The sequence below is a fragment of the Branchiostoma belcheri genome, unplaced genomic scaffold (assembly GCF_001625305.1).
Source record: "Branchiostoma belcheri isolate BF01 breed outbred unplaced genomic scaffold, Haploidv18h27 scaffold113, whole genome shotgun sequence".
In the NCBI taxonomy this organism is placed as follows: domain Eukaryota; kingdom Metazoa; phylum Chordata; class Leptocardii; order Amphioxiformes; family Branchiostomatidae; genus Branchiostoma; species Branchiostoma belcheri.
The window spans coordinates 967,231-990,559 of NW_017802525.1; the positions used below are offsets into that span (position 1 = coordinate 967,231).

Below are 23,329 nucleotides of genomic sequence, written 5' to 3' on the forward strand. Positions count from 1 at the left end.
TCATCGTACTTTCCTCAAGTTGACAGGAGAGGGAGTAAAGACACACAGGGCAGCGTTATCTACACTACAGAGGTCTATAGGGATAAGGGCAACATTTTAATGATTTGAAAACAACCAAAACACAGTTTGTCGACCCGATGTTGCATTCCGTAGCCATGGCGACAGATGTCGTCAGCTGTGCGGATGGAATGTTATCAGCTGAAAACATTCCCGTCATGCAAACACGCGGGCTACAAAAATTTGTTTTGTAACGGGCGTTTATTTTTCTCTTGGTGCGTGGAGTTCGAATTGGCTGAGAAGAAAATCTTTCCGAATATCTTAATTGGCCCTTTTGGCCCCATACTCCTTCGATTAAAAAAGCTGAAAAGATCAACTTGTAAAAGACAATGCTAAGGATCGTGCTACTTGGGGGTACCATACGGAGAGGAACAAGGGGCATATTCTGGTCTGAGCATTCAGGCAGGCAGTTTGACACTTTGCTTGTATCAAGATCTACACACAACAACAAGTACAAAGCTGGTTAAGACAGAGCGTCCCTGCCGAAGCGTCGTGTCTTGACGGCTTTGCTGAGTCTTGATGTTCTCTGCCACACCTCAGCACGTCTGTCGGGAGCGGACAACATTCCTGCCTCAAGCCGGACTACTGCTGCTGCTGCTGCCGCTTATCTTTATTCAAGACGCCTGGAGGGGATCTTAGTGGGTGTGAGAGGGGTGTAGGATATCCTAGATGGAGAAATGCTATTTCGGACCATTCTGTAAGGACTAGGGGGCTTGTATATTCCTTAGATGCGGAAGACTCTATTTTGGACCTGTCTGTACAGAATAGTGGCAAAAAATTATTTACATGTACAATGTCGTTGTTTAACAGCATTCTATGACACGTACGCGTCGCAAATATCTCTTTTGGGTGAAAACAACTTTGCACAGTGGTCAAATTCCGACACCCAGAAATGAAGAAACGACCGAAACTCGACGCTTTCTCAGTGCCAGATTGTACATCCATTATGATACGGGTTGTCTCTCCTTTCAACCTCCAGCCTTAGTCCCGGTTAGAGTTAGAGTTTGTCCCTGACCCTGACGGTCCAGCTGCCCGCAGCTCGCGGCATATCATCACCCGACTCTCCCGCCATGTATCAGGTGTTCTACCGGGCGACCTTTCACCTGGCCTGACCTGACCTTAGAGAGCCCTAGGTCATGCAAAATACATGACCCCGACACTACTTGGGAGTTTCCAATATACCTGAGACAAGGGGTGGGAGGGGTTTCGTCGTGATGTGGGAGACTGAACCCAACCTAACCCAACCATAAGTCTAACCCTAGCCCCGAACAATGATCCCAACTCTAACCCTCACCATAACTCTAATAGTACCAACACGAACCCTAGCCCTAAACACCTGACCTCTCACGTATGTGGCAGCTCAAGGATTTGGCTCAACACCTGGACGGGCTGGGAACAGCAACCGAAGGCAATTGATACGGCTTGGCCAGTTTGATACTGTCTTTGCAGCCACCGAAAGATCTGCTTGGAGATGACTACACGGTGCCCGTCAACTCCAACAGAACCTCGCGCCACCTCGCCTCCCCTGAACTTCATGTTATGAGGTAGGAAATTTACCGTCCGAAAAACAAGGCGACGGGTGACTTGTGTCTGTTCCTCGCACCCACTTGACACCTCTGTTGACATTTACCTCTGCGCCTGACATCGAATGTTTCATGAAGGTCATAATGGCCGATCTCCCCACTTGCCCTTCGCCTCTGTACTTGAACCGCAGTGACCTTGATATAAACACCCATTAATCAAGGTCATATCCCAGCCTTACCATGGCGGCTCCAAGACCGTATACATAAACTGTGGATCTGCCTATAGTCAAACATTCTGCCCTAAACCATGCTATTACAGCCGGTACAGATATGTAAGGGTCATACAAGAACTCGCCTTCAGAACAGTTTGAACTTTTCAGAAAGACTAGACCGTTTTTCGTCCATCTGCAGATGTTATTAATTCTTATACACCACCCACTTGTCCTATTTCCTCTGGCCCCAAACAGGACTCCAGGCTGCCCACCCACCGGTCCCGGCCGGGCTCTGATTTCCGTAATGATTGAAACATGTTGGAAGGTGAAGAGTAAAGGACTTCAGACCTTCACAGATCGGGGAGGACTTTAATCACACACATCAGACAGGTATGCTGCAGGCAGGCAGGCAGTCACATACAAAGTCCACATGTGGCAAGAGGAAAGGCTTCCCAATTAAGCCCAAGTGTTATCTAGAAATGTGTCATCTTGAATTCACAAGCACACCTTTCCATCTTGATTTGATGAGTCCATTTCGAGATGTCTTGTGTGAAATAAATAGCCGCCGTCAATTGACGTTAGTTACACTGGTAATGGACACTAATAATATAAAAGAGAGAAGAAATCTTCAAGGCCTAGATTTAAGTTTATTCTCTAGGAGTTGCTGAGACATTTACGTTATTCTGTTATCCTTGTATCCTATGTATCATGTTACTCAGTATGATATACATGTAACATCACATTCTGATGTATGCATTTAGCCCCATGGGCACGAATATGCAAGTGAATATTCATCAATAAAGATTCGTCAATATACCCTATCCTCCTAAACATTACGTCTCTTTTTTCTGATTTTAATACCTTTACCGGGTAACCCGACCTATCAGTGATAATCTAACTCCTCCTCCTCTTTTCAATTACCGAACACGCTCCCCACAGCGGTAACGACCGTCTCCTGCAGGGCGGTACAAACACGGTCAGCCCGGACACGCGACTGACTGTAGGCACGGCCGGGGGAGGAGGTGTGCTGTTACCTGCCTGCTGTAAATATGTCCTTATCTATGATGTTTTACAATCTTGATACTTTACATATGGGTCTGGTTTATGGATAATTGACACGTTGAACTTATCGTCCTTGAGGCATTTTATTCTGCCATTTTTACCAGACATGCTCTTTGCAAAAGTACATTTTGTACTTGTATCTTGTTAGTAGCCTACTGAGGTCAACCTCTACTGTTCTTCCTTGCATCCCTGGCACATGTACATTTGTACTAGTATATCGTTAACTTAGTGCCTACTTGGTCAGTCTCTACTGTTCTTTCAGTTAGCCAGGTTACCAAACCTATCTTACTCCCGAGAGGCTGTTTTCATGAGAGGACCAACAGAGACTAGGCAACTGAAATCTGTCAGCACCCTATGACACATGTATGAAGCATGTTGGGGACTACCTTGTTTCCGAGGGACCTTGAAGGGACGAGGACAAACTCACTCAACAATGCAGAGCCTATGTGCAGACGTGTCTACTACACAGTGCTGAGAGATCGTACACTCGTCCTTGTCGTTGTTATTTCCGTTAATAACACCGCTATTCGCGCTATCAACTATCAGCTGGCCATACCGAAACACGAGCCACCTATCGCCGTGTGTAATCACACATCTTGTACGGTACAGACCAGGAATGGTAACGTTAATTGGAGAGAATGAGCGTTTAAAATTCCCGACCCCACACCCGGGTCCGTACCGCGGCCTTCACCGGGGGCCTGCATGGGGGGGTCCCGACAACGCTCTACGCTAAATGTTGAGAGCCGGCTATGTCTTACGCTACAGTAGCGATTACGCTTTACAATAAATTCCCAACGCATTACGAATTACGCTCTACGCAAAATGCACTATTATAAATCACGCTCTACGTTGAATTAGAGGGTCCGTCTACGCTCTACGTAGAATTAAAACGGCCGATTACGCTCTACGGAAAAGGGCATGCTGGCCCCTTCTCCATGTCAGCAGCGATGAGAAGATGGGCCGATAAGCGGGCCAGACGCTCCCGCTATGCCGAGCTGATTGAGGTCGGTGTCTGATTTATCCACCTGTCCTGTCCAACTAGAGGTGCATCTCACACGATATAACCTCCAAGCAGATCCTATGGTGGCAAGAGAGCCTATGGTGGCAAGCAGATCCTATGGTGGCAAGCAGAGCCTATGGTGGCAAGCAGAGCCTATGGTGGCAAGCAGATCCTATGCTGGCAAGTAGATCCTATGGTGGCAAGCAGATCCTATGGTGGCAAGCAGATCCTATGGTGGCAAGCAGATCCTATGGTGGCAAGCAGATCCTATGGTGGCAAGCAGATCCTATGGTGGCTAGAGGAAATTTGAGGCTTCCCAAACCCCATATTTCATTATGCTTAATTTATCTAGTGATTGTCACATCTTGAATTCACAATGGCACCCGCGACTAAATCTAACCTCCAAGCAGATCCTATGTATGGTGGTAATGCTGTAACAATTGGCCAAAAGGAGTGGCTAATGGTCACTCTTTCCTTTGGCCAATGGTTACAGTCTTGCCACCATAGGATCTGCTTGGAGGTTAGCGGCTATCTAGGACGGGGGATGTCTCCACACAGTATTTGACAAGGAAAACCAGCGAAACGGACTGTGGCTGGGCAATGATGTCTGGAAGAGATTCGAGATGTCATCATTGCTGAATTAGCGGCCAAGCCGTCCTGTGGAATTTTAAATGCGACGGTAGCAACCTGTCATTTAATAGCACACGATGGGCGAAAACCAGACCCTTTCAATGACACTAATGAGTCTTGCACTGATAAAGATTAAGTTCCATTCCAACCCGAATTATCCACTAACTGGAGGTACAAGTCTGTCAAGACGTGCTAAGTAGAGACATCTGCTGCAGATGGAACTCATCAGGCAATCATGCAGGTGTGACCTAAGGGGGCTCTCCTCCATCATCTCCTGTCATTCGCTGCTGCTTCTAGTGATTTTCCAGATACTTTTAAGTTTTAGACCCGTTTAGACTCAGAGCGTTTGTTTCTGTAGCGTAATCAAGAGGTCAGGTACAGTACCGACACCACCCCGATTTGGGAGACGTTTTCGGGCGCCCGGAATTTGGGTCGGGGTCCTAGTCAGCCACTCCGTGCCTCTCCGGTGTTTCTTTGGTCTATCGTTGGACCATTTATCCAGCATCAAAGGGAACTACTCGACGGTCGAAATGGGACTAATGATGACTATATCGAGGATCTAGGGAACGGGACGAAACAAAATCGGTCTTTTGAGTAGTGCTTGGTCCAGAAGCTTCTGTCTTGACTCCTACGGCCAAACCCTAAACAAAAGACCAATGGATCTGAGGAGAGCTAGCACATAAGTGGATAAGTAACGTCAATCGCCCCAATATATATTGTAGAGTCTGTATACCCTCCAAAAAGGCTTTCGCGTTTGCTGGTCTCACTACCTGGTGCGCCGGAACACTTATCGTGGGTATAGGAAAAGTACAATTGGGACACACGGACGTGCTGAAAGAGGGAAGATCGGGACTCAGTCGGACAGCCTGGCTGCCAGGTTGTCGTCAACTCTAGCGGGGGATCAACCACGATGCTTGTATAATCTTGTATAGTTACGTGCCGGCTCCCTGTGCTACTCTGATCATTGGGCAGTTACGAGTTTATCTTTCAAACAAATAGAGGTGTTTTACGAGTCCCAGTCGGCCCAGGAGGAAGACATAAACGCGTGAAAACTGGAACCACGTAGCGAGCCTGCCCCGATCAGGATCTGACCGCCGACAGGTTGTTGTCTTTGCTGCGGCTGTCATGTTTGTTTACCTCCGGGGTTAGAATAAACAAGTCGTCTTCCTCAAACAAATAACCACTGCCGCCCCGGGACCCCGGCATAGCCACAACACCCCGCGGGGACACCAGCTCCCACAACCCGGGATTCACAGGGGAAACAAACGGGAGAAGATTTGTGTTTAATTGATCCGGCTCTCATCCTGGGGATTTAGACTTCTACACGTACAGTGAGCCTGTTCTACTGAACAGTAAACATATAACAACAAATAAGATATCTTTCACTAAGGCTAAGCGTCTGGCTCTTAAGTAGATTTTGATAGTTTTCTTCTCCTTCCTCTGTCACACTTAGCTTAACACAAGTGTAGCTGCGATAAATAGTTATTTCTTGTATGTAAGCTGCCACCATTCCTTTCGTCTGTACCTCTCTCGCAATGCCCACTACTTTCTTTGCTCTCTGTTATTGTCATTCTAAAGCTCCAACAACTGGGCTAGCTACAGGGTGGCGATAGGCTCCTCTCCAATGCAAACCTAGGCAACGGGATAATATTACTACTACCACCCCTAGTGCTAGAGCAAAAGTTGATGCTTCCCCTTCTAAGATTGAAGCTGAAACGCAACAGGTTGCCACTACCCCTTCCCCCGTCAGACAACAGTATGATGTTACCCCCTCTTTCCAACATCAGCACGAAAACTCCAGTACGTGACGAGGAAAGAATGTCAAAACAATAAACAGAACTACTCCGAGCGGCTTCCTGCATCCGCAGGACACGTCCGCCTGTTCAGCGCCTTATCCAATCTCCAAGCAGATCCTAGGGTGGCAAAAGACAGTATCAAATTGGCCAGGCAGTATCCATTGACCAGACTGGACCCTCTGGCCAATGGATACTGCCTGGCCAATTTGATACTGTCTTTTGCCACCCTAGGATCTGCTTGGAGATTACGCCGTAGCTACTGATCCCTAATAAGCAGGACTGATCACAACACAGACGACATCGTCAGGACCTTGTCAGGTTGTGTTGGATACAGAGAAGGTCTCGCAAAGATGTCGGGAATTCCAATTAAGACATACGGACTTCAATGCCAAAGGTTCAGAGCAGTTCACACTACAGATAGAGACATCAGAACGTGTTTGACATTTTGTAGCGGAGAAAAGACAGCTGCGGAGGCGATTATCTAAATGACCGGACTCGGAACTGGTCCTGTGCCAGGAATGGGACACTGGATAGTCCCAAATTAAAGGTCTATGTTGGTGGTAGTGATGTCATGGACAGGAAAAGAGACTCAGCAACACCATCAAATGAGCATCATTAACATATCTACCGCAAAGAACATCTCTGATCCTGTGCCAGAAATAGGACACTGGATAGTCCCAATTTAAAGGTCTGTGTTGGTAGTGATGTCATGAACAGGCAAAGAGACTCGGTAACACCATCAAATGAGCATCAGTAACAATGCTGCCGCAAAAGAGCAGCCCTGGTCCTGTGCCAGCAATGGGACACTGGAAGGTCTGTGTTGGTGTTGATGTCATGAGCAGGAAAAGAGACTCAGTAAGACCATCAGATGAGCATCAGTAACATTGCTGCCGCTAGAAAGCAGTCCTGATCCTGTGCCAAAGATTGGACACTGGATAGTCCCGATTTAAAGGTCTGTGTTGGTACTGATGTCATGAACAGGAAAAGAAACTCAGTAACACCATCAAATGAACATCATTAAACATAGCTGCCGTAAGAAAGGATCAGAGAGCAGTCCTGGTCCTGTACCAGCGATTGAAAGGCTGGATAGTCCCAATTAGACACACGAGAGGAACTTCTGTTTCGGTTTCTTTGTGCTGATGTCATCAACAGGAAAAGTGCTGAGTGGCACCATCAAACGTACATCAGTGTCTGGGAGCCAGACTGTTGCCAGTGGATTACACTGGTAACCGTCTAGAATCATTAGAAAGATTTAAACAACCCCTGCAATCAGATGTGCAAAGATTGGGTGTAACAAGTCGTTCGGTGTAATATAGTCTAGCTGCCGCCGCGCCGCGTGCCTGAGAAGCTGGTGTGCTACGCCGAAGGGCGGTTATACTGACTATAGTAAAACAGATATAGATACAGACAAGCCGCTCGACTAACCCCAAGTAAACTTGGCCGCCCCCCAAAGGAGAACCCTGGCCCTGGAGCCGAGGGGTTGGCCTGAGTACACCTTGGCTGACTTCCTTGGCAGACTGACTTTTAGCTCATCCTTGAGTGTACATACTTCTCTGGTGGGCCTGCGGTAAAACTACAAATGTTACAACTGCCTGTACGGTATTTTTGAGAGGTACAGTAGTTCTGTGTTGGTCCCTTTTCCATCGTCTCCTCAACAGGAAAAGTACTCGACGACACCCAAAAACTATTTTCCAAGAACTATCGTAGAGTGGAACGTGTTGCCATCAAGCACAGTTAGTTGGGGCATCATCACTAGAAAGCCTCAGGTCTTTCATTTTCATGTAGCCAGCTTTCGCCGTGCCTGCAAAGCTGGTGTGTTACACTTAAGGGCGGTAATATGGCTATACTGATACAGATTTATAGATACACCACCAAACGTACACGGCTGTTACCGCAGCCCGTGAGTGTACTAACTACCACACACGGGTGGGCCTGCGGGAAGGGTGCGCTAATGTTACAGAGCGGTTGTGTTCCTTGTGTGGTGTTTCCTGCGGGTAAATTCCTGCACGCTTCAGAACCCTGCCTAGTTGACAACAGTACTAGTCAGGCATGTTTGTACCCTTCTGTGTTCACATTCGTACTTCCTACTAGTAGTCTTTTCTCATCTCTTGTGTGAAAAACGGCAGTGATTGCTCAAAATGGTTAGAAGATCATCAACGGAGGGTCATTATACTATCAAAGTTATCCAGGAATAGTTCAATCTTCTTGCCAACTAATTTCAGCCAATATTGTGTGGCCTGGGTGTCAGACCCACAGCACACTAGGCTGAAAGTTATACAGGTAGTTTTGAGTCTAATGTGCTGTGGGTCTGGCACCCAGGCTAATTTTGTACAATTCATGATTATTTTGGGGAGCGGAAAGAGACTCCATGATCCTACGTTTTGTCTACATACCCAGATATCCCGTATTTATATCATTAGCCACAGAAGCCCCCCTGAGACATCCGGGTGTGTTTGGGTGTCTGCTGCAGGTAAGAGCCGGGGCGCACGTTCTCGTCTGACCCCTGACCTCTCACGGATTCTCGCGGTCCTCCGGTGACGGGGAAGTACAAACAATAAACAGTGCGCTATCTCTGTAGTCCAACTGTCTCAGGCTGCACGATCCGAGCATCTGTAGTCAACACTGGCGGTGCTGTATACAGAACCGTGCTTTATCATATGCTTTATCCAGAACCATGGTCAGGCACGGTTCTGGATGGTCCTAGATAGTTCATGCGTTATCTCTGTAGCCCAACTGTCTCAGGCTGCACGATCCGAGCATCTGTAGTCAACACTGGCGGTGTTGTATACACAACCGTGTTTTATCCTATGCTTTATCCAGAACCATGGTCAGGCACGGTTCTGGATGGTCCTGGATAGTTCGTTATCTCTGTAGCCCAACTGTCCCAGGCTGCACGATCCGAGCATCTGTAGTCAACACTGGCGGTGTTGTATACACAACCGTGTTTTATCCTATGCTTTATCCAGAACCATGGTCAGGCACGGTTCTGGATGGTCCTGGATAGTTCGTTATCTCTGTAGCCCAACTGTCTCAGGCTGCACGATCCGAGCATCTGTAGTCAACACTGGCGGTGTTGTATACACAACCGTGCTTTAACCTATGCTTTATCCAGAACCATGGTCAGGCACGGTTCTGGATAGTTCATGCGTACTCCAGAACCGTGCCTGGGGCAAACCTATGTTCTGGGATACGCGGAGACTATCCAGAACCTTGTCTTGCAGGAAACGACTAAGTCCGACAAGTGTGCGACATGCAGTGCATGTGACCGGGCGCTTAGGATCGCCTTTGGTTCACAGAGTAATAACGCTAAGGCTTTGTGCATCTGCTTGAAGTTTAGCAGGCCTGTGTAACCAGGAAGAGCGCTCTGTGGTGCAAGTGGACGTGTTTGATGTGACTCTGGCAAGTTTCAGCCGCTGACAAGACACGTGTTTTAACAGGGAATGGAGCCTGCTTTACGTGTAAGGAGGCTGTTTCGGATGTTAGGACGGCGGCAGGAGCTCTTGTTTAACTCTAATGGCTGGTTAAGTAGAGGCACACGCACAGATAACTCACACAGGAGAGGAGGCAGATTACTGGCATCCTGCATTAAGCCTGAAACGGAGGCGGTGTGGGGAGGAGCAAGTCTTCCTCTATATACCTGTCTACTAGCTAGAAGTTGCAGCTTCTAGCTAGTAGACAGGTATATATAGAGTTATATACCTAATAGACAGGTATATAGAGTTATACACTTGTCTACTAGCTAGAAGTTACAGCTTACACAGGTATATGGAGTGAGGCACTGATATGTGACAGCACAGTGGCTGCATACTAGTATAAGGCAGGATCCTGTCCAGGAATGAGCACCAACTTTGCTATACATGGTATCAGTTAATCGGTATAACCGGTATAACCGAAATTCAGCGTAACACACCATCTTCGCAGGCACGCGGCGCGGCGGCAGATAGCTACATTGCACCGAACGACCTGTTACACCTAATCTTTGCACATTGAGACCTGTGGTCTAAAACGAACCCAGATCTCTTTTAACCAGTAAGTTTTCACAGGAGCCTGTTATATTCCAGAAAGCCGCTACTTGACCCAGTTAAAGCTTCCCCTCTGACACTCTTCAGACCCACTAATCAACTACCAACACCCACGGGACGCCCTTCAAGCGATAAAGATAGAAACTTCTAACTTTGGACATTGATAACTTTCAGCTGGTTGCACAGTAGCCTAAAAATACAATCCCCTATGGGACCCTTTCCAAAGTCTTTTTTCTTCCAATCTTTTCGCGTAAAGCGATTGCAATCCAAAAGGTTAGAAAAACAGGGCAGTCGGTGTAGACGAAAGGTCTTGATGAAAGAGTAGTAGCATTGTCAGGCTGCGGTAACACAGGTCGTACTGTCGTTAACATAGACATGACGTTGTGTGTAAAGTATGCTGACTCCATACGGTGGACGTCGTTATGCTAACGTATGACATCACGTCTTGTTTTGTACTTTCTTAAAGTACTGAAGACAAAGAGAAATTGTCCCAGACATAACAGAGATCTGAACTTTGTCCGACCCCAAGTTCATATGACCCTGACCTGCCTACTAGCAAATTTTGAGCGAAAGACTGACAACTGGAGTCCTTCCCGACACTCGCCCACATTTACTACTGTCTTCACTGAAGACCGAACAGAGTGGAGGAAACTTGCTGCCCAATGTGCTACGTACGGGAGGAACTAAGTCTAAGTCACTGTCATTATTTGGGTCTTCTACATTCTTGCAAGGTGTTTCGTAGCCTGGGTGCCAGACGCACAGCACACTGGGCTCAATGTTATCCAGTGTGCACTGTGCGGGATAACTTTGAGCCTAGTGTGCTGTGGGTCTGGCACCCAGGCTAGGTGTTTCGCCATATTGAAAGTCGTCCCCGATTATTTCTTTATGGTTGAGTCAACGTACTATGTAAAGAAAAGGCTGGAAATATACTTTTTGTACTGTCAAAAAGTCACATAATGCCCCTTTATAAGTTTCCATGCCCAGTGTCTTGACAACATATAGGCCTCTTAAAAAGCTGTACATCATGATCAGTGATAATCAAGCAGCCAGATGCAGTACAGTTGAAATAAGGAAATTATTTAAGAAGTCATGTGAATCCCGTCCTAATCACATCAGTGTAAGAGACCACCAGACGCGCACAGACTGTAAACGGAGCACGCCCTCAACATTCCACCCTTCCCATCATGCCACAGCTGCCCCCCGGCCACCTCCACATCAAAAGGACACATGAAGAAGTTGACCTTGGAACGACCTTGCCCGTTAAGTACCGCTGTGCGCTGCGCGAACAGAGGGGAATTTGTGCCTGAGGGTCGGGTCTGGGGACCACGTGTGTCCGGCTTGGGGAGGTTTGGTATCACGATGAGAGAAGAGCGGAGGGCCAAGGAACACTACACCACTGGTCTACTTTCCACTGCTGACGGAGTCTTCTAGCCTGGGTGCCATCCTTCGTTAGTTTTTCGCTCGCTCCCTGATGTTGCTGGCTACGTTATCAGAGAGCGGGCGGAAACTACGGAGGATGGCACCCAGGCTAGGATTCAGCTAGCCTCTACAGGCTTCAGAAGCGGCTGGAAAGAGTTAGGAATTGGCCAAATAGAGAGATAGCATGCCAGGCCAGGGGAGAGGAGTTGGTCTGAATTCCAAAGGAGTACAGTTTGCCGCACCCTGTATAACTCCCCTGGCAGGTTATCTCTCTTTGGTCAGTTTCTACTCTTTCCAGCCGCTTCTGAAGCCTGGTAGAGGCTGGAAGAACGCAATATGGTACTGAGTGGGTACAGCGATGAGAGAATAGCAAAAGGGCCACTTCTAACTGCTGACGGATTTTCCCGGAGCACATTCGAAGTACCCAGAACACCCGGGAGCTGACCTGTTAAGTGCCGACTGACTGTAGATTCTACCCAAACCTGTCTACGCGATTTGTTACGCACATTTTCTGTGGAAAAGCGATTAGCGACACCGGGGTGAAGTCAGTTAGAAACCGCTTATAGTGGTCTGATGATTGAAATGTCAAGAGGAAAGGTAGACAGGGGAAAACGGACTTTTGTAAAAACAACATCACATATAATATCAGCATAATACTAATAGCCTTTAAATGCATTGTAGCTCCATTGCGTATAGCATACCTCTAGCATTAGCGTCTTTACAACAAACCAGGCCAATTGGCAAAATCACCACTGAACTGAAGTCCAAATTGATATTGCCAGTATGTCTCTCAGCAGTTTATCTTTAAAAATATTGTATAAAAAACGCCAGCAGGACAATGGTTAAGACTTTGCTTGCTTTAAAACCACCACTGAACTAAGTAAAAGTCCAACTTTATATAGCCAGTATGTCTCTCAGCAGTTTACACACTAGTGTACACACCTGCAATCACTGCGACACGGTTCAAATACGAGCCGCCACTTACCGCATACCTGTACACTATTACTTACAGAACCTGCACACTGTGTTAGCTTAGGGCAGCTTTAAACCTGAGAAAAGCTGGTGCTTTGTGTATATGTACATTTACGTTCTGTGTGTTATGTAGTATGTACATGCACACCTGTGCACCATCTGTGCGGCTTCTGGCGGACAAGTTTCACCGGTGAGCCGCGCAAAACGGCTCAAGGGGGCTTCAAGAGGCAGCGCGGGAACACGTTGCCATGGCAACGCACCAAACGACAACACCGCCGAGGCTGCGGAACACGTGTGACCTTTCCCGACCCCTGAAGTTGAAGGCCGCCATCTTGGGAACTGTTCCTTTTTGGGGGTCGGGTGAGAAGGATGGAATTAGTATTAGAGAAAGACAAGACAAATTTGACAGAAACGCCGAAACGACAGACGAGCGTGTCGGTGTCAGATAAGGGCACGTCAGACGACTGGTGTGGAAACGGAAGAGAGGGCCAGCCGTCGCTATGGCAACGGAAGGAACTAGCATCCCTTGCTTAATATGTGGTTTCCCTTTTTGGTATAAACAGTTTAACCTTTAAGCGTCAACAGTTTATGCAGCTGTGAAAACACTGGTTTGATTTTGGCAGGGTCTCTTTCTTTTAATTCGATATTAAGGAACTTTTACCACAGACATTTGAGGCTACCATGTTGGCCATGAGCCGAGGAGCTGGCTGTGTTAATCTCCAAGCAGATTCGGTGGGGCAAGGAGATTTAATGTTGGCCAACGTTAGGTCCCCTTGACCCACCGAATCTGCTTGGAGATTAGTGCTAGTAGGCCATGGAAACAGTCTGGCTAAGGAGCTGGCCTTTGTATGCCCTGAGAAAAGTCTGGCATCCAGGCTAGCATGTTGGCCCTTGAGGCGAAGAATTGCCCTATGTAGGCCCTGGGAGTACCCTGGTATCCAGGCTAGCATGCTGGCCCTGGAGCCGGGGAGCTGGACCTGTGTGATCGAGGAGCTGGTCTAATTAGCTAAGTACACCCTGGGAACAGCCTGATATCCAGGCTAAGGAGCTGGCCTATGTAGGCCCTGGGGTCGAGGAGCTGGCCCAGAAAACAGCCTGAGATCCAGGCTAGCCGTTTCTTCAGCGCAGACCAGACTCGTCCCGTCCCAAGGCCGAAGAGTCCCCGGTACGGGACGCCCTGTGGCGGGATGCTGACACCCGTGGTCGGTCCGCGGTTCAAGGTGGATTTGTGCTGACAATACGGCCCTGTTTCTCACGCATGGGTGGTCGGGACAACTCAGCTCGTCTCCAAGCAGATGTTAGGGACGGATGCTGTTCTGTGTTCCGACCGCCCCGGTTTCTGACATGCAACGCGACAGAAAATTGCATGATCTTTCCTTCCGACATCTACCCTACCTTTTCCCCCACCATTGCTACAAAAGTGTTTTGACAACGAATTTGCTCAGTGAAAAGCCAAGAAACAACTTATAAGCACAGAACTGTTACGTTCGGTTTACAAGTCAGACTCAGAAACATCAATGCTGGAGACAAGATCAACCCACAGAGAGTAAAGAGTAACTGACCCATTGGGAGAAGCAGGGGTTACGAACGCTACTCTGAAACATTCCGATTTTGATACAAAGACATTGTATCAACCTATCAAGTCACGTCAAGCCTGCCAAGGAGGACTAGGACAGCGGGCAGCGAGCGATGTCTAGCTATGAGACTGACACTGTCACCCAAACCCTCACCCCTGGCTAAATAGGTGTGTATAAAGAGTTGGTTACGGATAATACAAGCTGCTGCAGAGTTACCCGTTCTCAGGAGGACGGAGTGGAAGCGCCAGGATAGCCCGGTTACCAGACCTATTTAGGCTCCCAAGTCTATATCCTCTGCGGAGAGGATGTTATAGATTCAGGAGCTAAACTATGTCTGGTAACCAGACTAGGGTCAGGACCCGGAAGTGTGTCCCGGGAGAGGGTCAGGCATTCAGCAGGTGAAAAGTTCAGGTGAAAAGGTGAGGAGACAACAAGTCTGTTTTCCTCCGGCTCCTTGACTACTCTGATCCTGTGTCTCAGGGGGAATTAAAGACACTGTAAATGGTCTTAAGGCGGAACCGAATTAAGGATCCTAGGTTCCGACAACTTTCCACTTCAAACTTACTAACCTCCACTAGGCTTCGGAAGCGACTGAAAAGAGTAGAAATTGGTCAAATAGAGATAACATGCCAGGGGAGTTGGTCTGCTAAAGACATATTTACCGCCACACTGCATGATGCATGATGATGTTATGATGATGTTATCTGTCTTGTCTATTTAACCACTTTCTACTCTTTCCAGTCGCTTCCGAAGCCTGGTACCGGCTAGTTCAACCGAGACAGCAGCAAAAGCCCCAATACTCCCTCCCAGTATCTGCTTGGAGATTAATTTCCCCATATAGCACGTGCATCAGATAAGGCACACAGACTGTGAGCGGAGTGTTTTCCTATGTCAGCGCTTGGAGTGTTGTGCTATGTCAGCGCCCGTACAACAGTCCTCAGTCCTGTCCGTAAAGTTATACTACTGCACTGTGCGCGGGGGGACAGGATGGCGGGAACCACAGGGTCAGGGGTCAAGTGTACGGTACGGCACGGGCCGCACCTGTTAGCCTGTTACCGGGCCTACCGCACTACCTGCAGATACAGCGCGTGTGATTTCATTTCGTTTATTTGTTCGGCTGTATTGGGCATACAGAGAGGGCTACCTAACTAGCTGAATTGGCTATTAATATAATACAGTGACGATATTTCTACCAGCACAAACAAGTCAATCAAAAAGAAGCACGACCTCACACCAGCCTCAGTTGATTCAGCACTAAAATATGATCGAGGATAGGCTAGCCCTGGCTGAACAATACACAGTATACAAGCGCTTATAGGGCACATATAAAAGTGTTTCCAAAGCGCAAGACCTAGGTGTTATGTGTCTTTTTTTAGAGTTTACAAAGTAATGGGTCATGTTTTCTACGAATCTTGCACGACAATTCCACGATTGTCGTATTACCGTCGTAACCCTGTCGCGCCACGAAAGTGTCGAGGCCATAAGAAGAGGGCGGAATATTGTGACTTTTTGGGCGTAAGTTTAGTCAAGTAAAGTCCTAATCGAAGATCAAAGACAAGCTTCTCTGTTATCATATGGTTCTACTCATACTTAAGAGTAATTTAGGTAAGTGCGTTTATTTTTCTAACACTGTTTACTCTGATATAATATCTGCCCTCCAATATTACACCAAGTTTCCATGTTATCATATGGTTCCACTCATACTTAAGATAAGTGCTATATTTTCCTAACAGTGTTTACTCTGATATCATATCTGCCCTCCGATATCCCCGCCATTATTCCCTGAACACTCCCAGCCTGCACCAGTACAAGCTGTCCGTCCTCACGGTTCACAATAAACGCAGTGTTGTCTGCTGACCTCTGACCTCCCGTGTTCTCCCGCCAGACGGCCATGACGGCTGGATTTCCCGCCTTTTCCTCAAGGACATCATTAGGACGACGTGAAACCTTATGATGTGGGAAGACGTCTCGAAGAATGCGGCTCCTGTTTTCCCAAGCCACACGATATACAGCAGGACCCCCCTCCCCCTCACCTCACTCCTATAACACCGACCTCCGTTTGTTCGAAAAGAATGGCTGAAAGAAAGGTCAAAATGGCTGTATAGAGGCTGTAAGCAAGTGTTTCATTTCGTGCCGATGTCAGTCAGTGATAACACGGCGGGATAATGGAGCTGTTTGGTGAGATAACACTACTGTTACACGGGTCAGCTGACAGACGCGACCTGGAAACAACCGGGTCAAAGTCACAGGGATATCGGCCGCCATCTTGGCTGCCCAAGGTCAGATAAGAATCGATATAATAGAATAAGAACATTGTTAAGTAGAAAACATGCCTCGGGCCCAACAGGTTTCTTACCCCGGGTTGCCAGAGATCACAGCCACCGGTTGGACTAAATACGTTCGGGCCGCCATTTTGATTCGTCAAGGTCAGCCAGAACATCTTATTTCGGACCAGCCTTCCAATTTCACCCAATAAAGTATTATCAAAATGTCGTAAAAGGCTGCTGATAGTTCAACCACGCCCCCGCTATCTGTCTCAAGTCATCCGATACCCTGTTTAACTCAGTGGAAATAGTTATTATAAATTTGAAAGGCCAATTTTGAATTTTATCCTAGCTGGAACCCCACGACTAGGCCACAAAGACAGCTTCCCGTGTCCAGACAGGGCGCGACCCCCATGGATTCTAAATCAAGTGTTCGGTTTTCCGTCCGCCATTGTGACCTGACCTTGATTGACCTTTTCCCTTCTGAGGGTCTCCCTGGGAGACTGAAGTCTGGGTCACCTTCAAGAACGTCTTCATCTCTGACAAGGTCACTCGTCGGACGTCTTTGAGTCACTGGGACGCCCTGCTAGAACATGAACAGTTTGGTCCAGTTCTTATACCTCACAGATTCAAGTCATCAATAATCGAATGTGAAGTTCAAAAGCAATGATATGGTGGTTGAAAGTGCCGGAAAGGGAAAATAGATTTTCTGAAAAACATCCCGAAAAAAATGTAGGACTACATTTAGGTCAGACGTTGTACGAGTATCACAAACAGATGCAATGTCCTAATTTACACAACCTAGGGGCTGGTTGCCATATAACATCAACGTTTGTATTGACCAACCTTCTATGATAATCACAATGTAGATACGTATACTAGATACTATACCAAGCAGTTTCCCAGTGATGGCAAAGAAGAAGAGGAAATGAATTCCTTTGTAGCAGATGAAATCTTACAGGGAATTACCGACTTATCTTGGAAGATTTAAACGAGTTAAGACGTGTCGGACAGACCCCCTGCTTCTCCTGACAAGACAGAAATCACGTCTTCCTGCTGAAGGTGACCTTCATGTCGTCACAGGTCACCTGCCCGTGACCCCGCTCCCGGGAACCTTAACCTTTGTGTCAGAGGTCAACAGTCAGTTCGGCCACAGATGCGTTCCATTCGGTGTCAGTGTGGACAACAATAACAAATAGAACTGGGCCTAAAGTTTGCAATGTGGCTGTCGTAAGTCTAATATGGTCAATAATCAGTTGATAAATTTGGTCAAAGTCTCGCTAAAAACCTTACTGGACAAAAGTATTGCAAGAGGAATATGACTGCCCGAGCGAAGACACAAGAAATGATGCTCCTATTTTACAAAAACTACACAGAGAAATTTCTACGCGGAAACAATTGGTGATTATAGGAGTTTTTCGGGAGGCAAATTTGTGTCCTAATGGCCGACCAAGTCTCCTCATAAAATACATGTATTCTACCTATTTTCATCAATGTGTTCTATTTTTTAGTCCTCCATTTAGAAACGACTTCACCCCAGTCCGTTCACAGGTGACAGCAGAACTGTCAGCGCTCACCGCCCTGTGTAAAGTGTGTAAAGTGTGTAAAGTACTCGGACCGACCCGACATTCATGTGCAGCAAGTGGTGCGTTTCATGCAGGTACATACATTTGTAAGGGAGGCTGCATGGTGGTGGTGGTGGTGGGGGGGGGGGGCTAAATTATCGCCGCCGATTACGAATTACGTTCAAGTCTCAGAGCTGATTACGACTTTACACTTTGCGGCTTATGTAATATTACGAATTACGTTGATTTTTGGGGAGGCTGCCTATGGACTACGAAGACTAAAAGGCCCGATTACGCCTTACGAAAAAGGGCATACAGGCCCACATACACAGTCTCCAAGCTCGGGGTTTGGCTTATTATTGGCGTGATTTTAGGCTTTTTTTCTCATCTGGTATCTTTTTTAAATTTACTAACTGAACGTAAGAAAGTACCAGTGCAAAACTAAATCCCGATAAAAAAAGCCTGCCAAAAATAAGCCAAACCCCAAACCTCTGCTTGGAGAATAGCAGATACGCGCGTTTTAAGGGCCAAGTGGGTTGAAAAAAAAAAATATCTCAGTACAAAAGGAAAACCGGATAAAACGGCTAAACACCTCAAATTTAATCCAAAGCCTAAACCTCTGCTTGGAGAGTAACATAAGGGTCCTTCAGGTCATTGTGTTTAATGGATGAGACCGACTCAGAAGCAGCTGTTTACCTGTTCTTACTGATTCAGCCACAAACTGTGGATTAAACTGAAGTGGCGTTTTCCTGTTTTCTGTTCTCGACTGAAGAGGAAAACTCGCTAAGTGGGTGGGGAGGGGAAGGAAAAGGGATCAGCGTGTTTGCACTGTGAAAAGGTTTTTGTGTTAGTCAAACTGCAGGTTAATTAAAGGCCACTCAGGGAACCGAGACTATCTGGTCTGGAGGTCAGTATATTACGGGAAGGTTTAACAAGCAAAGAGGCTAATTATGTTAAACCATGGATACACTTGGGGTTGCAAATATTTACGAGAAAGCTCTTTCCTTAAATGTCTAGCAAAAGAAAATATTACAGTTAATGGTTACTTGGTAGAAGCAACAAGGTTTAAACCTTGGTAGAAGTGTATTTACCAGGCTTCGGGAGGCGGTTGGAAAGAGTAGAAATTGGCCAAATAGAGAGATAACATGCCGGGGGAGTTGGTTCGCTAGACAGTACATTTTGCCGCATCCGAATGTACTCTCCAGCGGACCAACTCCCCCGGTAATTATCTCTTTATTTGGCCAATTTCTAGTTTTTTCAGTCGCCTTCCGAAGCCTGGTAGAGGCTAGTCCTTTGGTACTTCCGCAGCTACCCCCGCAAAGCAGCAAAATGGGAGATGAGATACTCTCCAAGCAGAGGTTGTGGGGGAATGATCGTTACCTTTTTATATATGGCCATTTTTTTTTGTCCTGATCCCCACCGTCGGTGGCCGCGGAGCTTCTCTGGCTAAGGGATACTGCCTGGCCAATTTGATACTGTCTTTTTGCCACCGATAGGGATCTGCTTGGAGATTAAGATGAGAGAGGTCGAACTGTTTCGCTGCCGAGACGAGTGTGTTTTCCCGGCGCTGACATGACAGGGAGCGGCGGCGTTCCGCGCGGCGTGGCGTGGCGTTACGGAACGTTCCGCGTCACCCGCGCGAAACCGCCGGCTGGTACTAAAGGTGACGTCGCGCGGCTGACTGCTGTCTGGGAGGGCACGTTGGCCACAGTAGGCTGCATCTATCATTATGCAGGTTACTTTAAAGTATACTTAACATTCTTTCCTAGAACTATATCACTATGGAAGAAGCTTCGTTGTGAATGCTGCCCAAAACTTGACGTTCACCTCTAGGGTCTGTACAGTTCCTTAATGTAACCCAAAAGTGGTTCGTGTGAGTCTTGAGGTGAAAGTTGAAGTAAATGATTAAAAAAAAAACAAGTAGATCTTTTGGTAGCTGTAACACAGTATCAAAATGACAAAATTACAGGGCAGTATCCACGCAATACGCCACTATTTGGCTCGCGAAAAAAAGACACCAGTACAAAAAGGAAAGCCTGATAAAAAAAAACCTTAAATACGTCAAAAATAAACCGAAGCTGTCCTTGGAGAGTAGTTTATATTCTCACTGATACCATGGGAGGACAAACAAGACTGTTCATGTATCAAGATAACAGTCATGTATATATATATACAGCCTCGCCACAGGCATGTCGGGTCACCCAAGGTCAACCCAATCTTCTCCCCCCCAACAAGGAGCCTCATTAACTCCTCAACAAGATTAAAGACATCATAAATAACCCCTGCAGACCCTCACGTCCCGTGCGTAATAACGGGGTTCATTCAGACCGGGAGAAGGCGGGCATTGTTGTCGGGCCGGCCCGCCGCGGCTGCCCGGGTAGGTAAACACGGGCGGGCCCATTACTTATGAAGGCACAAAGCCTGTACGGACGGAGGGAGGGGGCGTCTGTTGTTAGTCTCCACATGCCCGTAGCCAGGATATCTCCCCCCCCCCCCCAACACACACACAGACAAACACACATACTGCGGCATACAGGCATGCATGCACACAAACACACACACACACACACACACACACATACACACACACTTACACAAGCGCACAAACACACACATACACACACACACACACACACACACACACACATGTGTGTGTTACGCCAGCTGGTGTGTTACGCCGAAAGGCGGTTATACCGGCTATACAGATACAGACAGATGTACACACGAACATACACACACACACATACATACATACATACATACAGACACACACACACACACACACACAGACAAACACGCTCAAAGGTCCAGTTTTCATCTAAAGGTGGATTTTTCTTTGAAAGGTGAACTGATTTGTAACATCAGCGGGACTGGAATTCCTCTTTGTCTCTGATTTCTCCTCTCAAATGAGACAAATCCTCTAAAAACTCTAGAAATGCCATTTCAGAAGGCCCAATTTTCTAAATTTTCCGGGGTAGCATGCCCCCGGGACCCCCTAGGAACTTGTGTGGTTCAAGGCCAGAGAACTGGAAATCTTATACTTATAGAACTCTAAGATCATATATACGTCCATTTGTAAAGACAAGAAGAATTTGTAGCAGTACAGAACAACTTGAGGGTTCCTACGCGTTAAGGTTAATTGTATCGACAGGCACGTACAACAAACCTGACTCCTACTAGAGCAGTTCTAAAACGCGCGGTTCAAGGCCACGAACATGCAACAAATATGCTGGAATGTACGAACAGCCTTGGGGCGGACATAATATGTTAAGTATACTCATGTTTACAATACTACTAGCTAAAGAGTATAGTAACTGGTTTAATTAAAAGGCGAAAGAACATTACCCTTGCCATCAAAGATAAAGCACGGCTAAAGATCGCGAACATAAGCTACAAGAAAACATTAAAAACGCAGGCTACGCTGTGGGGTGCAGATCTTGTTGTTTAGTTTGTCTTACTGAAAAGTCTTGCTGTCAGAGACTGAGAGAGTCTCGGTTTGCAGCAGGGTAGAGGAAGAGAAGAAAGGAACCGGCGCGTTCAAGGTCAGCTACAGCCGGCAGCGGAAACAAACTGGAGCTGCGACGCGTGAACTGCTGTTTACATCCAGGTCTACATTGTGTTGGGTATATGATAGAGTGTAGGAGGTTTTTAATACCTGTTTGTTTGGAAAAGGCGTCTCGGTTGATATGTTAAGTAATGAAAGGCAGAAGTTCAAATGTAACGTTATGTCATTATGGACAGTAGAGGCAAGAAACACAACATGAAATGTGGAGTTGTACATAGAAACTTTAGTATGAAGGACTCTTCTCGACCAAATACCTCTAGCTAGATCTCAAGTTATTTGTTGTTACCTGATCAAGTTACAACAGGTGAGAACCCCACACCTTTGGTAATTGGATATGTGAACAGTTAATGAGGAAATTGCAAAGCTGAAGACAGAACCTAGTTTCTAGTTCGGCCATCCAACATGGAGGCACTTCGATAATACTAGTATACCGTAAAATTTGACCCACACACAAAACCACTGCTGTGGCAGAGACACGGTAGACACAGTAGACCCCCACCCCATTGAATTTCAGCACATAAACATTAAGATTTGTACGTGTACAGCGCTTATAACACACACATATAAACACACGGTACTGTCTCACCTTCCTGGCCGCAGCACAGCGCCCAAGCCGCCGCCAGTACAGCCAGCCAGGCCCCGGTAGACCCCGTTATCCTCTTCATCCCACCGGGCCCTCTCTAGTCGCTCCCTCGGTCTCCGCACGCACCCACCCCCGCCAACTACACACACACGGCCCGCTAACCGGCCGGCTGGATCCCACCGGGCGGATCTAACCACTCCCTCGGTCTCCCAACGCACCCGGCCCCGCCGAGTCCACACACACGGCCCGCTAACCACCCGGCTGGCACGACTCCAAATCGCAGATTCCGCGCGGGGCTGCCGAATCAAATCAAATCTTCACTCCCGTAAAAAAAGGCGCGAGTTTACCTCAGAAGCTACCAAAGTGTCGTCTGCAAACGGTTCACCCTGCCCAGACGGTGACGAAAAATCAGGTGAGAGGGTTCAGCTCAACAGGAAAACACGTGAGAAAATGTCCCCAGCACACTACAATACATTAGTATAGCTATCGATGAGACTTCCCGTACGGATTATAAGGCGCGAGTTTCTCTCAGAAGCTACGAAAGTGTCGTCTGCAAACTGAGACTTCACCCTGCCGCCCTACCAAGGTCTTCTCGAGGCTCAAGTACTCTGAGGACGCCTTCTAAAGCCGGGGAACGTCTCTCAACTTGCCGCAGTAGAAAACTCTTTCCTGAGAAGAATCCCGTCCTTCCGTACAGCCGCTGAAGGTCTGGAAACCGGGAGTACTGTTCGCTACAAAAACCTGCTCAAACTCAGCTTTCCAATCACGCAGAGGTTGAAAACTTCCCTCTAAACCGACCCGGTCTTTCGCACTTCTTCTCCCACTTCTTAGATCCTAGCAGCGACTTTAAGACTTTTACTCCAACTCAAGGACTGACAAGACGGAAGACAGTCAAGTTGGTACTGTTACTTAGGCGTGTATCCACCTGGCCCTGTGTCTTTTAAGGAACTGGGCTATTATCTAGACCCCTTGAGCCAAAAATAGCGCCTAGCATGACGAGACAGTAGGAAGGAATAACCGATCTCGGTACTGGTGTCCTGACGTCACTTGGAATAGTCCATTGTTGTAAAGGGGGTTATAGG

General features: G+C 47.3%; 1 protein-coding gene across 1 annotated transcript in view; it reads right to left on the minus strand.

Annotated features, from left to right (window-relative positions):
• LOC109462158 (von Willebrand factor D and EGF domain-containing protein-like) overlaps positions 1-22,359 on the minus strand; it is a 46,761-nt gene extending 24,402 nt beyond the window's left edge. Inside the window, exon 1 of the mRNA XM_019758649.1 lies at positions 22,251-22,359. Within this exon, the coding sequence (XP_019614208.1) occupies positions 22,251-22,329 (79 nt within the window). The 5' untranslated portion in view covers positions 22,330-22,359. The remainder of the gene's footprint in view (positions 1-22,250) is intronic.
• Between the last annotated feature and the right edge of the window lie 970 nt (positions 22,360-23,329).